The following is a 19006-nucleotide window of genomic DNA, read 5'->3' on the forward strand; positions in this document are numbered from 1 at the left end:
TGTGGTCAGATACGGGTCACAGTCAAGAAGTGCCTGAGCTTCAAAAATGGGCTCATTTGAATGGGGAAACAGTCTCAGAGATTTACTCTTGATATTTCCAAAATAAATGACAACTTACGATTAAGGTAGGTAGTCAAGTGTCTCTTAAATAATACATGCAGCTCATCACCAGGGTTTAAGGGCCTCTATCAATTCTCATAGTTCTTACATTCAATCGTTTTTGAGTGCAGTAAAGTGCAGAATTTACTCCAGTACAGTTGAGTGAATCCCAAATACTGTTATGACGAGATAAAATAGTCCCCTTCTTACCCACAGGGCTACATTCCAAGACCCCCCGGGATGCCCAAAACCACAGATAGTACCAAACCTATTATATATATTTATATAATATATATACAAAACATATACATATATATGTTCTTCCCTATACACACATACCTATGATCAAGTTTATAAGCCAGGCACAGATAAACGATAATAAAATAGAACAAGTGTTATATACTGTGGTGCTGTATGAGTGCGGTCTCTCAAACTCCCTTGCACTGTGCACAGCCTTCTAGTGAGGACGGGACATGCAATGCCCACGTGATGAAGTGAGGAGAGAGACAGGCAGGGGTGCAGTGTTAGGTTACTGATGACCTTGTGAAAATAGATCAGGAGGACCATCTACTTCCTTCTGGACCACAGGTAAGGGGGAACCTACAGTACAGGGCCCAGGCAATACTTCACCTGGGGAAGTTAAGTAGACTAAATAAAAGCTGGCTTTCACCAGCCCCAAATAAATATGAGATGGGAAACTTGGCCGCGGGGGGGGGGGCCTTCCCTATTTATGGAAGAAAACTTGTGTGGCTATAGAATGGGGAAGATGAATTTGGTCAGGACCAGCCATCCACATTTGATAGAACAGAAAGCTTACGATACTATTCCTAAACTACTTGGTAGAGGAAAATAACACGTAAGAAGGCTGTGTAAGAGATGCACACAATTTCCCCTCATAAAAAATTGCTGTTAAAATTTTTTTAACATTCAAAAAGTAAAATTATTTGCTGTTAACTATATTTAAATTTGTTTCCCTTCAAGATACATGTCGCCTGCTAAAATAGGAGAAGACATCGTGATAACAGCGCATGTTCTGAAGCAAGGCAAAACACTTGCATTTGCCTCTGTGGAGCTGATGAACAAGACCACGGGGAAACTAGTGGCACAAGGCAGACACACCAAACACCTGGGAAACCAAGGCCTGCAGGCTGACCTCAAAGACACCAAACAATGAAGACCAAGTGTAAAGCTGACTTGTAACAAATGTAACTTTCAAAATAAACTAGCACAACCAGAAATAGTTCTTTTCTTTGGGGAAAATGACATAGGAACCAAGTGGAACATAGGACGGGACGGTCTCTATTTTTCATTTTAAACCTCTTTGGTTTATTTGTAATCTTATATAGATGATACTTGGACAAAAAAAATTCTTAGCTGAAAGGGTTTCTGAAAACTTAGGTAAAGCAAAGAAGACAGCAAAGCCATTTTGAGATGAGATTACTTTAAAACTAAAGCCCAGTAGAAATATAGGAAGCAACTTGAATTTGGAAACACTATCCACAGTTAAAGGCTGACTTATCCTTTGTCTGCTGTCTGCTCAAAGGACAGAGGAGACTTCCCAGGAGCAGTGAGCACACAACGTGGGCACCCAGTTCTTAAGTTCTAGTATTTCCCTCTAAAAGGAACCTGGGCGGCTTGGAGAAAATGGCTGATTTCAGGACTGCAAGGATGAGATAGGGAAATTGACCTTAAGGTGTCTTGTGCTTGAAAGTAAGCATGTGTTCAAGAAAACAAACGGAGCATTGAAGGAAAAAAATTTTTTTGTAATTTGTAATTGTAACCAAAGGAAGTATCATTTAGGGAGATAATATGTGGCAGAGACAGGAGAGCTCCTCCTTATGACAGAATGCTGCTCAGTGTGGAGGGGAGAGGTAGATAATTACGATTTTGCAGCTATCACGGTAAAGACTGGTTAAGCAAAAATCAAAAATCATCAGTGGTGCTCTGAAAAAGAGCAGGGCATGTCCATGCTGCCTACATTCCTTCTAGTCACAAGGAGAAAAATAGTAACAATACAATGCAGAAACAGTACACGACCTTGACCAATCAAAATTAACATCAACCAAGAGCAAAGTGACAGTGCATTTCTGGTTATTAACTGGAGAAGGGAGTGAGGTCACTTGAATTGGGTATTGGCCAGATTGTGTAATCCCAAATTTAACTCTGAAGAAACATTCAAATGCAAAATGAGGAACACTTTCTATTTTTAAACATTAGCCTACTCTTCAAAAATGTCAAGGTCATTAAACAAACAGAAGCTAGAGATTTGACAACAGCAAGGGTCCCATAGTGAATGATACGACCTGAGGTATTAGGACGATTAACAGAACTGGAAAATGGACAACAGATAAAGGTTTATCAGAATTAAACTCCTGAATTTGGTAACTTTATTGTGGTTATGCAAGAATATCCTTGCACTTGGGACATATGCTAAGTACTAGAGGGTAAGGAGTAAAGATGTATGCATGATGTACCAAATTCTCAAATGATTCAGAAGCGATGTATAAATATATGTAGAAAAACAGTGGGGAAAAAAATGTGGCTAAGACTTGGGTAAAGGTTATACAGGAGCTTTCGATTACATCTTTTCTAAATTTATTCTAAAAAACTTAAAAACCAAGGGCTGCTTAAGTGCCTGACTTGTAACATGTATAAGACAATACAGTAGAACAGTTAAAAGCCTGCATTCTGCAGAGCCAGCCAGCCTGGTCCTAAATCCTTCCCAACCCTGGATGTGAGCTTGGGCAAGTTACTAAACATCTGTGGCTCTTTCCACATACGGTTGTTAAGAACAGAGCTTTGAACAGGACCTGCCCATAATAAACATTCAGAGACACTGCTTCAAACAGATTCTAATTTTCAATTGAGGAGAAAACACGTGAGTCCTTTGAAATAAAGAATATTTTTTTCTAGGGCTCCTAGCTGGCTCAGTGAAGCCTGTGATTCTTGACTTTGGGGTCATGAGTTCGAGCCCCACGTTGGGTGTAGAGCCTACTTTAAAATTTAATTTTCTCTTCAGTGAGGCAAGGAACAAGGCCAACCCGCTAACTGTTAAAGCTGACAAAATGTCTTTGATTCTTAGTCCTGAAATTACAAACCCACCTGCCATTTCTGTCCTTCTGAATTTGCCATTTAGCTGTGGACTCTAAAATAACCCCCAAGGTCATCAGTAACACCTACCCATTGACTTGGGGAAAAAAAAGTTACCACTTCAAGTTTTGTGTATTCACCTGAATAGTCAGGGAACTTTCACCTATTTTATTTAGGTTTTCATTTTTTCAAATTCCAACCAGAAGCTAAATACAATTGGAAACCAGTAAGCACTAAGTTTTACTCCAAAGGAGTAGGATCATTCAGATTTACTCCATAAAAGTATGCAACCCTTAAGCAAAGCTTTTCTTCATTAAAAAGAAAAAAACCAAAAAAAACTATACAGTAGTCTTTCCTTATGTTCATTGCACAATATGAGTTCTGCTTTTAGAGCTTTGACACTCAATGGTTTTTAAACAATTTAAGATCCCAACTTTAGTAACTTTTTTCTACTCCAAAAACCCTCATAAGTTTTCCTTTAGGATGGTGTAGAAACCAGTATTTCTGCACAATTCACTGGATTTTCTTTGTAATAAAAAATCTCCTCTTTAAAACAAAACAAAACAAAAAAACAAAAAAAGTCCTCTACCTATCACGGTGTCTGCAGCTATGAGTGTGTTTCTCACTTTCATAGCTGCTTTAGCTACTTCAGACTCCAGATCTGCCTCAATGAGCATAAACTGTATCCACATTCAGCAGAATACTCTTATAACAGTAACTTGGGGAAAGAGATCTGGAAATAAAATACATACATTTATGAGTACCAGGAAACAAACATGGCCCAGTAAAACATGAGGCAAGAATGCCTACAATGAGATGCTTGCTTTTTTTTTTTTTTTTTAAAGATTTCTTTCCCGTGGTTGTGTATCTATACGTATTTTTTTTAAACAACCACTTCTGGTCATTAGAATGAATCTGACAGTGCTCTGGAACGACGGTGATTACAGCAAAGCTAAGTTTTTTCAAATGTTATTTATACCTTTTACCATCACCTCTCACCTTCTAAATACTGAGGACAGATGTCAAAGAGGCAAAAACCAGCACAAATGGAAAGACCATCAAAAATGAGTATCACCTTGTGCTTTCAGATACATTTTAAGCATTTCAGTGTACAAGAGTCCTTTCATTTCACATTTTAGTAAGACGCTGATGCAGTGCAGCAAATATGCAAAGCATCTTCTTTCACACAGTCCGTGCAGAAGACACCTAATTTTTTTTTAAGTTCTGAGACACAATTAAAAAAAAAAATTAAAAAAAAAATCCAGGATGAACAAGTTTCAAAATGCATAGTATTCTGTGCATGAGTCCATTTTCTTTAAACTCTGAAAGAATAAAGTGTAAGAAAACAAGAAAAAAAAATGCTGCTGCACTCTGTGATCTTGTCCATTTTGCTGGTCAGCACTCTATTCTGGCATATAAGGATGGAGGTGGTCCTCTATGGTGCCAACTGCCCAGTGGGTAAGCTGTTCCTGTGGCAGGTAGAGGCAGATGCTGCATAACTTGAAGATTGTAGCTTTGTTTTTTGGAGTCTGAAAGGGGAATAATTTTAATCTTAATAAGGCTTTAACATAAGTGATCAACTGTCACATAAATCAATCTCCCACAATTATATTAAGCACTTAAGAACACAGTAACAAAGCATATAGAATAAGGAAATAAATTATGGTCTGTTCCCACAGGGATCTCAATCTGGTCAGGAAGACAAAACCTTGCCATATAAAATACAGAAAGAATAAACATTATAAACTAAGTATATGTTTAGAGAATTTATTCTAAATAAAAAATTTAAGGTCCTGAAAGTCAACCATGGACAACTTGCTAATGGAAAGAAAGGTTTAAAGGCATTTCACAGAGACTGATCCAAAAAGAGGCGTGAAGTGATGTTTATTTACAGAAAAGACAACAAATGTGGTCAGGGTAGAAGTGAACGAAACAGTATGAAACAGGTAGCAAAGAAAAAACTGAAGCATAACCTGGAGTAAAGGACTTGAAGAAAGCAAAGATACAACATTACTATTTCACATCTGACTTATGGCAAAGAATGCTAGTAAATGGAAGCTATCCCCAGATCCGCCTTCCAAGTACTTCTTTCCACCACAACACCTCTTTAAAAAAAGCAGTCTATATATGTAATGAATTGATACATGATGCATTTTTTTTTTCATTTTCAATGTTCCGACAACCTTACATATCATTTACTCAACAAAGAACATGCTCACAGAAGTTACTGATCCTAGATTTCAGAGCCAGTAGAAGGCTGCATGTGGATTAGAATCCAGACTCCAGCAATGTGCCTGTCTACCCACGTGCCCACCAAAATTATTTGGTCTAGCTCTCTTCGCACATCTTGTGTTACAATAAAGGGCACGAGATCTCTGCTAGATGATCTAGATCAGGTTCTTTAGTTTCCTGATTTCCTCACCTATGAAACAGGGAGTAATAAAACCTACAGCTCACATGTTGTGAGGATTAAGTGAGCTCCTACTTGTAAAGCTCTTTGCCTCAGGTACGTAGCAGGCTCTGGGCTGGCCACTCTATCAGTTCCCTCCTTCTATATAGCACAAATACAGCAACATCTCCGGTTTACGAAGATCAAGAGAGGAACCTGAAAGAAGGGGGACCTAAGAGCACTGAAGACCAAATCCATCTACAATGAAAGTGACACCAGCCATCCCACTTTGCCCTGGGGATTGAGGTTTTTAGAACTTGGGACATCAGTGCAAAAACCAGGGCATTCTAGACAGAAAGACTGCTGGTCACCCTACCTACAATGCAAATTTAGTTTATGAGCTTACAATTTTCTTTTCATTAAAAGGACTGAAGCTATTTGCTTCATAAAGCACAGAAAACATCTGACCTAGATATAAACAGAAGACAACTTACTACTTATTTAAACAAAGTAACTCCTTCAAGTCACCTGTCATTTCTATATATTATTGATCTAGGTATCTGTAGGAAAATGAAGTCTCTACATTAGTATACAGTCATTATTAAATCTTCTAAGACTCAAAGTCTTTGCTGTGGATTCCATAATATAAGTCAATAGCCAGCTATACAGTATTCTCTCAATAAATTTACTCAAATTACACAAGTAGTTATAAATGAAAAACAAAGCCACTTAAAAATATCCACCACTAAGAAAGCTAAGGTAAAGAAGAAATGGAAAAGAGAACCCCCAAACCCAACCACGTCATGGTTTTTCTGTTTTATGAAATGCCCCGAACTGAAGTCAACTTTCTTCTGTAATTCCCACAGCTCTTATTTGTACCTATAACATATTTACTTAACATTTTCTTACAAGATTCAGTCTTGCAAGATACAAGATAAAGTCAGTGTGTAATCTTGCCCAGTGGTCCTCAGCCCCTTGAACACAATAGTATGATTCACCTTTGTGTTTTCTTACTGCCTTACATACTCTAAGTAAAAAGAAACCCATGCTCTAAAATGCAAAATTAAGGACACCTGGGTGGCTCAGTTGGTTAAGCATCTATCTGCCTTTGACTCAGGTCATGATCTCAGGGTCCTGGGATCAACCCCCACCCATGTCAGGCCCCAGCTCAGTGAGTTTGTTCCTCCCTCTGCCCTTCTCCCTGTTCTTGTTCTCTTTCAAACAAATAAATACAATCTTTAAAAAGGGGGGGGGGGTAAAATTAGCATCACACATACTCTTCTAAAAGCCTTTACTTCAACTCCTCTTCATAGAGGCCTCCTCTGCTGGCACCATCAGGGTTCCCACACAACAGCTTACAACCCCGCACCCATTTCCTCTGAGCGCTCACCAATTACATACTGTTCTGCCCTACTGCCTCCCCCACAATGGAGTAGGAATCTACGTGGACAGGATTTCTGTCTTCTTCACTGTTGTACAGTGCCAGGCACAGTAAGTAGGCACTCCTTTGTTGAATGAATGATAATTAAAATGCTATTTTTAAGGTTAAGTAACAAGGTATCTGTTGTAAATTCCAAGTGAGGATATTCAAGTTTATAATAATGAAAAAACGTTCTTGAGAATAAAAAATAATCTGGAATGCCTGGGTTGCTTAAACTGGAAGTGCTTACTTAAAACACACGTGGATCTTCTAAACACAGACATACCTTGCTCCTTTAGATTTTCCTATTTAAAAGGTCTAGGGCCAAACCTTCTCAAAATATAATGTGCTACTACCTATCTAAGGATTTTGTTCGAAACACTGATTCTCTGACCAACCAGGACTGGAGTAGGGCACGAGAGTCTACCTATTTAAGAATCTGTTGTTATGATCTGCTGACCATACTGTACATCAGAAAAGCTCTACAGGGGCATTTTTAGAACTCTATTGCTTATTAGAATCATGACATTTAAAAGCTCCCGGGTAGTTCTACTATGCAGCAAAACTTGGGAACCACTGTTCTAGGGTGATGCCAGGATATCTATTTGGTTTTCAAATAACTTCTAAATTAATGCAGTGCTGAAGTGGCAAAACACAATTAACATATATAGAAAACAGTTTGCTAACAAGTAAGCTTTTCAAACAAGTTGTTAAGTAGTTAAACAAGGCTTACCTGCAAGTGCTGTCTGTCAATGAAGAGAAACACCGACTGGTTAGGGTTGTTGACAACAATTCCAGTCTTGTCCTTGCGGCTCAGTACATGCAGAAACTGTTTTTCATAGTCACCGTGATGAAACTCAAATTTGGCCTAAGGCAGAAATACATTTACATGTAACTATAAAGACCTTATCCCACCTGAAACATCTTGCATCCTTATGTTGTCCAACATGGGAGTCAACTGTGCCTACAGAAATTTAATTCACTAAATGTTAATTTAAAATTGAATTCTTCAGTAACTCTAGCCATATTTCAAATGCTCAATAATCCCATGTGGCCAGTGGCCACCATTCTTAACAGTCAATATTGAGATGTATTCCTTCATCACAGAATGTTCTACTGGATACCACTTCATTATAGAATTTGACCAAGAAAAACTTCATCAGAGTGACTAGACCCTAATTCTCAATTTTACGCCATTCTGTAAAATGTTTTTGTTTTAGGGAAGGAGACAGAGTGCACATATGGAGGTGGGGGAGAAGATTGGGGGGATAGGGAGCGAGGGAGGGAGAGAAGATCTCAAGCAAACTCCCTGCAGAGTCCAATCGCAGGACCCCAAGATGAATATCTTGAGCTGAAATAAAGGGTTGAATGATTAACCAACTGAGACACCCAGACGTCCCTAAAACCAGACTTGTCAAGCCTATTTGGCTCGAGACTCCCAACTTAGTACTTTAAGCCAGTAACATCCGCTTCCTTTCTATTTACAAAGAACACCCATCATGGATCTTAGCTGTCCATCTTACTACTTATGTGACCTTGTACATATCCCCTAACTTTTCTAAACTTCAGCTTCCTCTCCAGTAAAATAAATGGGTTATAACCCATCAGAATAGTTAATGAATGCAACAGTGGGCTTTAAAGCCCACACCTGAAATACAGTTCCAGTCCTCACAGAGATGGGGTGGAGGATATATGAACCCCTCGAATTTTTTAAAAATGTTATGCACATTTCTCAGGCTAAAAAAATTAAGTTATGAATAACTATTACCAAATCAGAACACTCTTTTACTCTTAACGTAGGAAGATCAACTCTATCCTCCCACAAAATGTCTGCAGAGACCAAATGCTGGGTGAAATGACTAGACTACTGGGGAATTCAAGGAACAACTCTTAAAGAATCAACAATTGTTGAACCATTAAAAAAAAAAAAAAAAACTGTCCATTTGACTCCATTTTTATTCTCCCATTATATCAAAAACCACAGTAAATACTAACAGAAAATTCATCAGTTCCTGCTATCTAGAATTTTTAACACCCAACTTTTCTTGTAAGCCGTAAGATACACTATCCCTACATATAATTGTGTAAATAATATTCAATTGTACCTTTGCACAAATATTTATTGCACTCTTTCTATATGAAAGGAATGTTACTAAATAAAAAATATGAATAAGGTTATTCCACCCTTAAGGGGCTCTTATATTGGCCAAAAGGACAAGCACATGCAAATATAAAACCTAACTTGATTCGGATCGTTCCTAGAATAAGATGTCATCATTTGTAAAACCCTGAAATGCGGTATCTTCAAAGTGCTATGTGAAGAAGGGAGAAATAACAAACACAGTGGACACTATGGACAGTATTAGCATGTGATTTTGGATTAGGCCTTGAAAGAAGACAGTAATTTTCCCTGGGGAAAACACTAAGAAAAGGTAATTTGGGAAATGTCATTCCTGGAACAGAACCAACATAAACACTACTGTGTCAAAGTCAAAATACTGCAGGGGTGGCTCTGTTGGTTAAGGATCTGACTTTGGCTCAGATCACGATCTCAGGGTCTTGGGATCTAGCCCCAGTGTTGGGCTCTGCTCTGTGCTCATCGGTTAATCTACTTGTCCCTCATTCTCCGCCCTGGCTCCTACTCTGTCTCCCTAGTGAAAATACAAAGATTCGGGAAGGAATAGTACACCAAAAAGAAAACTCTTAATTCAAGTGGCATGAAAGCAATGCCCAGAATAACAAAATATTTGAATAGTGTGATGAAAAACTAATTTGTAGCCAAGAGCATTTAGGGATACAGAGGAAATAAGAGATATTTTAATACCTCCCAGTACTCCCTAATACCCTGAATATAGCACAAACTCATTATTGAAAAACAACCTTTACTGTGGTTCTTACTAAATCTCATTTCATGTACTTCAAGACCAAAAAAAAAGTTTTCAAGTTTACTTTTCCTTTTCTCACTTGCCTTATGAACTAAATTATTTATATTTCAAGCCTCTCATTCAGGATATTCATTTATTTTAAATTACTGGGGAAGTAAATTCATCTTTTACACTGTACTTCTTTCCTATAGCTGGACTCTAAAATTACACCATATTACCTCTATCCTACATAGTGCTTACATTCTGCCCGTAATTTAAGGCTTTCATAATACAAAGAGAGTAGCAAATTAAGAGCACAAGCTTTATAGGAGTTATGTCTTGACTGCCACTTACCTGCATGACCTTGGGCTGTTTACCTAAACTCTGCCTCAGTTTCTTCCTTTGGAAAAGGAGCTTCCTATCTACATAACTCTTATAAGGACTAAGATTAAATGTATATAAAGTATTCAGGAGATAGCCTAGCACAGGCAACACTCAATAAGCAGCCATGATTTCAAAAGTTAGAACTTAACTTGAGACAAGACTATTATACTATTATACTATCCCAAATGTCTCAGAAGGAAAGACAGAGTATTAGAAATTTTAAAAAATACAACGAGTGATGGACCAAAATTTTTCCAATGAAGATTTCGGAATTAAAAAATAATAATAATAAAAATCCTAAGAGTGCCTCTGGAGAGCAGTTACAGTTGAGATGCAATACGTGTGCTGGCAGCTATAAACATTCCTTACCATTCCTGCCTTCTTGCTTTTTTATATCCAACTTCCCTTCTCCAGCATGTTCACATGAGCCAGATAGTGCCCATTGAAGACAGATATAAATATATAATACTTTCAACCTCTATTTAGGCTATATGTTATCTTTAGAACTTATTTCTGTCAAGTGAGTCTTAGGAGGAGGAACAGTAATTTGAGCGATGTGCAGGAACATTACCATGGGGAGTATGTCTTGTCTGTCATACACAAAAACACCATAAAGATGGTTCATGGTAACAGATGAACACAAAATTTTTTCAATAACTTTCGTATTTCTTTTTTTTTTTTTTAACGATTTTATTTATTTGACAGAGAGATATCACAAGTAGGCAGAGGCAGGCAGAGAGAGGGAAGAAGGCTCCCCGCTGAGCAGAGAGCCCGACCGACGCGGGACTCGATCCCAGGACCCTGAGATCATGACCTGAGCCGAAGGCAATGGCTTAACCCACTGAGCCACCCAGGCGCCCCTAACTTTCGTGTTTCTAAGCAATTAGCCTAAAACAGGCATTCTAATATGTAGTATAGTATGCTTAAAGTGATCTTTAAATGTCTTTATTTAGGTTTCTGATTATAAACCAAAGTATCATCATTGTAGAGTTATGAAATATAGATGTACATACCTACATATGCACAGAACAAAAAAGAAAAATGAGCTACACCTGACCTAGAACTAACCACAACTAACATTTTGGTGGATATTACAGTACTCTCTCCTATACAAATAAAGTATTATAAATAAATTTAGGATCATTTTAAGAGCATACGCCCATACATATTGGGCGTATGCTCTTAAAAACTAGAAACTAATACATCAAATGTCAAGTCAGAAGTCAATGTGAAGGAAGATTACTTAAGAACCACTACCAGATTTACTTCTCTCCTGTATAGTTTTATACACAAATCTACTTTTGGAAAATTATTTTTTAAAAGACTTTATTTGGGGGGGGGGGGGGGAATGAATGGGGGAGGGGTAGAAGGAGAGGAAGAAGCAGACACTTAGCCGACTGAGCCACCCAGGCACCCCTGGAAAAGGGTTTCTTTCCTTATTTCTTTCTTTCTTTTTTTGAAGATTTTATTTGAGAGCCAAGAGAGAGAATGAACACGAATGTGGGGAGGGTCTGAAGCAGACTCCTTGCTAAACAGGGAGTCCCATGCAGAACTCGATCCCAGGACCCTGGGGGATCACAACCTTAAGTGACTGCGCCACCCTGGTGCTCCCAGAAAAGGGTTTCTTAAGCCATTCCTTAGACTAGACTCCTCTGAGAGCCGGATGGTTACGTATATTATTTCGGGAGTGTGTAAGGTACAGGGGAGAGATCTTCTCAATTTCATTCATAGGCCCTTCTACACATCAACAAACATCTACCCTGAAATATTTTCTCTGGCCATTATTTTAAAGACACACTCATTCTCAAGAGATTCTGTCCCCCAATGCCTTCTCCTCTTGCAGCACAATAGTCAAACAGATGGGAGTAACTCATGAAGTAAAAACTGATTAGTATAATGCATATTCCCAAAATTTTTCTTATGTTAGGCCCTATCCCAGGAGTTATTTGTTTGCTTTTATCCCAGGAGTTTTTACTCACTTAGTGCATACCACACTTAGAATAAAATACCTGAACAGGCCTAAAAGGCTCATCAGATTCCTTCCACCTAGAAAACAGGAGACAGACAATTTTTTCAATATCATTCCGAGGCCAAAGAATGAAATCCATCTCCTGAGTACAGCCAATTACATCCTACAAAAAGATAAAAAAGAAAAAAAAAATTACTTTCAAAGAAACAAAGCTGTAACAAGACATGTCACGAATTATAGATCTGACTATAGAAACATTTCAAAAGTACGAAAGGTCCACTATGCACCATTTTATATACCAAAAAGTAATAGGACTGTATATATATATATATCCTGAATAGCTCATGGTCTGATTCTAATTTTTATCCTGTAGGGTCCACCCAGTCAACCAGTCCAATATTCCTCACAGTACGACCTAAATTAATCAGCACATGGTGAAAACTACAACGAAAGCTCATTTTTTTTTCTTGTGAAGTCTCTGTATTTTTATTTCCATTTTTCGAAATCAGAACCTAGTTAATATTTAAGCAAAGGGGTCTTCTACTACTCACATTCTTATTACAGCTGAATTGCTATTTTTATTAATACAGAAAATTATTTTTCCACTCTTATTCCTTATTACCCTAGTCCAGTGTATTAATTTTCAAAGGTTAATAAACCTCTTTCACACCAGTACATAGTTATCTTCAGCCTTTCCCAATCCCAGTAATTATGGGGATGTCTTGTTCAAGTATGTTCATTTTAACTTTCAATGAGTTACAGAAGTTTATAAAGCTGGGAACAATAATTCCTTCTACTTTAAGCTTCTTTTTTATAACAAGCATGATGTTAGTTCTCTCCCCACAAAAGAAAAATCTAATGAAGAGTAATATAAAATATTATTCCCAGCAATAACAAACACCATTATCAGCATTAATACCACAGAGGAAAACTTATCCATGTTTTATCTGAAGTCAACTTTTTTTTTTTTTAAAGATTTTATTTATTTATTTGACACAAAGAGAGAGAAATCACAAGCAGGCAGAGAGGCAGGCAGAGAGAAAGGAGGAAGCAGGCTCCCCGCTGAGCAGAAAGCCTGATATGGGGCTTGATCCCAGGATGCTGAGACCATGACCTGAGCCGAAGGCAGAGGCTTAACCCACTGAGCCACCCAGGTGCCCCTGAAGCCAACTTTTTTTTTCTTTTTTTTAAGATTTTGAAGTCAACTTTTTAAAGATTTTTTATTTATTTATTTGACAGACAGAGATCACAAGAGGGAGAGAGACAGGCAGAGAAAAGAGGGGGAAGTAGGCTCCCCGCTGAGCAGAGAGCCTGATGCGGGACTCGATCCCAGAACCCTGAGATCATTACCGCCGAAGGCAGAGGCTTAACCTGCTGGGACACCCAGGCACCCCAAGATTTTGAAGTCAACAAAAGACTTGTGACCAAGTATGCATACTTGGGGGGCGGGGGGAGCAAGTTTAACTCACAAAAACTTACCAAATTGAGACTGAAAAACGGAACTTACCCTTCTCATAGACTGGTATCGAGGAGCATGGAGCTGTACCACGTCCTTCTGTAAAAGCTCTACGGAACTTTCCAAGGAGTAGCTGGAGTCTCGCACACCTTTCAGGATATTTTCTTCGTAATTATTTGTCATAACTGGTATAACCTCAGACACTTCAAAAAGTGCTGATTTTTTCTTCTAAAAGGGGGGGGGGAAGGTGTATTAACCCACCAATAGCACATTGTCTTTTAACACCCAGTTCACTTTACAACATCAGGTACTTTTATACTAACTCAGCAAAATTATTAACCAAGTTAATTTTTGTATAGATTTTCAAATAGGTGGATCCTCTTACTTCCCTGAGCCCCATTACCCCAACCACACACAAACAGGCTATTATCAGAATGTTTTACTGCATGGTTTTATAGTATTATGGTATCCGTAACAGGTAACTTATTATGAACAATGTTTCTTAAACACTATGAGAAACAAACACCAGACATACCTCATGTTTAAAAAAAAAGGGACTTACTCTTGATGTACTTTCATTTAACTGATTCTATATGCAGCTAAATTAAAATCTCAGCAGTTAACAAAGCTTTATAAATTAAACATTTTTTAACTCCTTAAAAGGGTCAAGTTTCTTTACTCCTTTTAGATACTATATAATAACTGTCAATACATGAAACAAGAAAAAAAAAGTCTACCAAATTGAGTTTCAAATTTACTTGTGACCAAGTGCTCATCAATTTATAAAACTCATGAACTACTCAGGACAATTGTCTGCATACTGTCCATTCATGGAGTAAAAACTGGGTTTTACAGTGTTAAAAGAACTAGACAGTACAACTTGGGGTATTTAATATAAATGTAAAGAACTCATCTCACCACCTCGGTCTTGGATTTCTAGTGAACTTACATTCTAATATCTTCAATTAAAACCTGATCGTATCAATCCTGCAGTTAACATATTAACAAGACGACAAAATGGAGAAATAAATTCCCTGTACTACCCAATCTTGGAACAATGACTTTAATACAAACCAGTCTGAAACCCCTTTACAATGCTATACTCAAGCTGCTAAGAGCATTCTTAGATACAGGCATACCCTGGAGATACCACAAGTTCAGTTCCAGACCACAGCAATAAAGTCAGTCTCATAGGAAGCTGAATTAATCTTTTGCATATAGAAAGTATGTTTACCCTACACTGTAGTTTATTAAGTGTGCAATAAGCATTATGTCCAAAAAAATGATATACATATCTTAACTGAAAAATAATGCTAAGAAATGTTAACCACCATGATTTCAGTAAGTTGTAGTAACTGATCATAGGTCACTGTCACAAATACATTAATAAAAAGTCTAAAACATTTCAAGAATTACCAAAATGTGACAGAGAGACATAAACTGAGCAAATGCTGTTGGAAAATGACACTGATGGACTTAAATCAACCCAGGGTTGCCACAAACCTTCAATTTGTAAAAAACCAAAATATCCACAGAGCACACACAATACGGTGAAGCACAGTAAAACCGAGGTATGCCTGTACTAATAACCTCTAGAAGAGTTAAGAGTGGGATAAATACTTGGGAAACTTCCAAACATTAAGTACATACCACACCAAGAATGTATGTCTATCCTGAAATTAGCTCACAACTTAGGTGCAAAAATCAAAGTAGTATTTCCTTATATTCATAACCTAATCTCACGTCAAAGAGAGATCGCTGAAATATACTGCTTTTATCATGTCCTCTGTGAGTACTCACAACTCATTACTTGCTATTTAATCGTGGAATTAATTCTGATTATGTTCGCCAGCCCCCCTCAAAATTTAAATTTCCCCTTCAGGTCCTTTTGAATTTTAATAAATTGCACTTCTAAACACAAATAAACCATTTCAGTATGTAACTGTTCCTAAAAATTAACAGTACTGTATTTCATCTAATGTACCACGGGAAAAGGTACTTTTAGCATGAAGCTGAACAGACTATTTACTTTTAGCATGTGAACATTTTGATTCTAATTCACCACTTTCAAATATCCCACTTTATAAACAGTCTTTAAATTCAGCTATATGTTCTCTATGTAACTCCACATAAATGAAACTTCTTGTGAAACATTACATGAGAAGTTTTACAATGTTGCTCACCCCAGGTCACCTAAAAAGGGACCCTACCGAGCTTTACAGAGGATTTCCAAACCAAGGAGCACTCGAGCCTTCCCTTCGCAGTCATACCACAACTACACATGCAGAGAACTACCCGGGAAGGTTCAGGTTAAAGCACACATGTAGACTTCTGTCAACCACTCTTTAACCTAATAAGCAGTTATTTTACGGGTAACAAATAACTTAATATACACTTACAAAAATCACTTGTGCTAATTCACATTAAGAATTTTAAATTACCTTCTCCTTGAATACAAAGGCAATATACATCTTGAAGTCAAACTGGTCAGCTAGAGATTCTTTTTTCTTTCTAAGCTGAGCACGTAGTCTGTTCAGAGCTTGTTTCTTCCGGGAGTTTGGGTCCCCCATTTTGAAATACAGGTGGTACTAAAGCCTTTGGAAATTGTCACTAAACTATGGGCACTTTTTCTTAAGACTCAAGTACAACAGAAACAAGTCATTTTTTTTCCTGCTAATATGATTGAATAGCTAAAAATCACGACTGTTAACCCAAAAACTGCACCTCCTGGCAATATTAGCAGACTGTCATATTACAGGGTCAAGAAACAAAAGCTGCTGTCCAGTCATGTTTGGACAATAACGTTTGGGGTTTTGGGAAAAAGGAAGGGGAGGAAGGAAAGAAAGAGAGGAGAAAATACTTGGAACTAACTTTTTGGAAAACACATCTGGCTTAAATGCCAAAATAAAGGCTTTGGGGGGAAATGAAAAGCCTATTATCAGGATTTAGGTGTGCAATAAAACACAGCTAACACCAGTCCAATCCTTAAAATCCATATGGATTTACCCCCCACCCCTCTTTAGAGAAGGGATTATGAGAAGGAACGGGGAAGGCAAAGTGTGATGATCCCTGCTTTCCAAATACCAAAATTTAACAAAAAAAAATTTATAAAGAAAAAGGGAAAAAGAAAAACCCCCAACCCCCCCCCCCCCAAAAAACACCAAAACAGGGCAGGTGAATGAAACTGAAATATCCAATTGGATTTTACCCAGCCAGATCCATGGCCGTAGTACCTAATTAATTCTTAAGTTATTTCAGATTTCACTATTGCTATGAACTGTCAGTGCTTGTTATTGATTACACTTGGTGGTGAGCAAAGAGAAAAGTGCAAAATCGGTAGAGAAGGAAGGGGAGAGGTACAGGGTTTCCCTGCAATCAACTACAGTGTATACCGGGGGCGGACAGCTGTTGCCCAAAGGAGCCATGAGAAAAAACAGCGGAGTCATTACCAACTTCCCCATCACCCACATTTTCACCCTCAGGCGGCTGCTAATGCTGCTGCCATGGAAAATCATGATGGCAGAGAGAAAGGGGGTATAGAATACGATAGAATTATTATTCCGGCTCTGTGGTTAGACCTGATTAATGCCCGGGATCCCAACACCCTCAGCCCTGCAGTGAGTCCTACATTCCCCAAGGGAGCCTTCCCTAGGAATCTGCCCCCGTACAAGATCGTGGGGAGTGCGACTTATCTTCCTGCGAGCATTGCTGAGGCAAAGGTGGCGGGTTCTTCTCCCGGATCCCAGGCAGTGCCCAGGGACCACCTGCCTTCCACCCCCCCCAGGTCCCACCCCCACCCTTTGCCTTCAGCGGCAGCGACTCACTCGCACCACGGGAGACACAGGATCACTCGGGTTTTCACTCATTTCATCGTGGAAACCATTCCCGCCCGGGTAGAGGAGGCGGGAGAGGGTAAATGGGAAGGACCAGTAGGAAGAAAAGAAAATAGTTGTGTTAATATTAATTACTTTTTTGAAAGTATGCCCAGCCCACCCCCTCCCAAAAAAAAAAAAAAAAAAAGACCCTTAAGTTCCCGGATTCCGGATTAGCTCGCTCTCACGTTGAACAGACCATGTTTCCCGAGTTTGGATAGTTTAGGGTGGGGTCATTAGTGTGCTTCCCGAGGGGGCAGGGGATGGAACTGAGGCGGCGGGGGCGGGTGACGGGGAACTCCCCTCCCTGTCCCCGCGGAGACCGGGACTCACGGACCGACTCTCGGGCGGGGTGCGGGCCCTCTAGCCGCAGCCGGCGGGCGGAGCGGTGGCGGCGGCAGAAAAGGAGGCGGCGGCGGGGGCGCTGCTCGCAGCACGGGCAGGAGCCATGTCAAGAGAAAACCACCAGCCAACTGAGCCCCTCCATCCCCGCTGCAGTGCGCACTGTGACCGGGCCGCCCGCGCTGCTGCCGCCGCTCAGCCCCCACCTGGGACCCATAGTCTGGCTCGGCGCCCCGGGCGGCGGCGGAGGGAAGGACGCGGAGGCGGCGGCGGACGCGAGAGAGAGAGGAGGAGGAGAAACGAGGAGAAAGAGGGGTAGGATTGGTACTGGCGGCGGAGGGGGAGGGGAGGGAGGGGAGGGGAGCCCTGCGCTAAGGGGTCTGTCAGCGAAGCAAACCCCCCAAAATAAAGTTATTTCAGTTCAAGCATCTGCTCTCGAGTCTCTCTTCCCCCCGCGGTCGGGTTCCGGCTCTCAGGAAGGTAGGTCGAGGAGACCCGGAGGGGCAAAAGCCGAAGCGGAGGGTGAGCGTCCGCGGCGGCACAGCCTCGTTCCCACCAACCGCTGGCTGCGGAAACGGCGGCGGCCTCGGGCGCCTCCCGGGTCCGGGGCAGAGTCGTGTTTGGGAAGGGAAGCAAGAACAAACAACTTAAAATGGCAGCGACGGCCGCTGCGTCACACGCCCCTCCGCGGCACCGCCCAGTGCTCTCTGCGGCTGCGCGGCGCGCGGGCCGCCACCACCTGCGCCCAGCGAGGGGGAGGGGAGGCTGGAGGCGGCGAGTGTTTCGTGCCAGTTCAAGCAGAGAGGAGAGACGGGCAGGGGGAGAGCGTATGGAGAGACTTAGAAAAGGGGGAGCCTTAGACACCAGACGTCTTCGTTGAAACTCCCGCCTCAGAAGGCAGTTTGAAGCCAGAGACTCCCCTCTCGGGCAGTATGGGGCGCCCACGGGGCGTGGCAAGGGACAGCCCGTACGCCCGCCGCCCCCTCCCGCAGGCTGTCCCAGCTCGGGAGTTGGCTCTTCGCTCCTCCCCGCGCCTTCGTCACAAAGCCACGCCCCCCTCGCTCTCGGACAAAGCACCCGGATGGAGTCGCTCTTCCGGGGTCTGAGCCGTTCCCGCGGAT

General features: G+C 40.3%; 2 protein-coding genes across 3 annotated transcripts in view; one reads left to right on the top strand and one right to left on the bottom strand.

Moving 5' to 3' along the window:
* The window catches only part of ACOT13 (acyl-CoA thioesterase 13), a 17233-nt gene extending 12988 nt beyond the window's left edge, over positions 1-4245 (top strand). Inside the window, exon 3 of the mRNA XM_059399564.1 lies at positions 1081-4245. Coding sequence (XP_059255547.1) covers positions 1081-1273 — 193 coding nt within the window. The 3' untranslated portion in view covers positions 1274-4245. The remainder of the gene's footprint in view (positions 1-1080) is intronic.
* C5H6orf62 (chromosome 5 C6orf62 homolog) lies at positions 3343-17651 on the bottom strand. 2 transcript variants are annotated; one of them, XM_059399563.1, is made up of 5 exons: positions 17496-17651; positions 13723-13899; positions 12256-12378; positions 7732-7866; positions 3343-4718 (listed from the first exon to the last, which is right to left on the bottom strand). In XM_059399563.1, the coding sequence occupies exons 1-5, from the start codon at positions 17535-17537 to the stop codon at positions 4593-4595; spliced, it is 603 nt and encodes a 200-aa protein (XP_059255546.1). In that variant the 5' UTR covers positions 17538-17651; the 3' UTR covers positions 3343-4592. The 2 variants fall into 2 exon arrangements, with proteins under 2 accessions (XP_059255546.1, XP_059255545.1); XM_059399562.1 differs by lacking the exon at positions 17496-17651 and adding an exon at positions 16113-17473.
* Between the last annotated feature and the right edge of the window lie 1355 nt (positions 17652-19006).

This window comes from Mustela nigripes, chromosome 5, assembly GCF_022355385.1.
Source record: "Mustela nigripes isolate SB6536 chromosome 5, MUSNIG.SB6536, whole genome shotgun sequence".
NCBI classification, from domain to species: Eukaryota; Metazoa; Chordata; class Mammalia; order Carnivora; family Mustelidae; genus Mustela; species Mustela nigripes.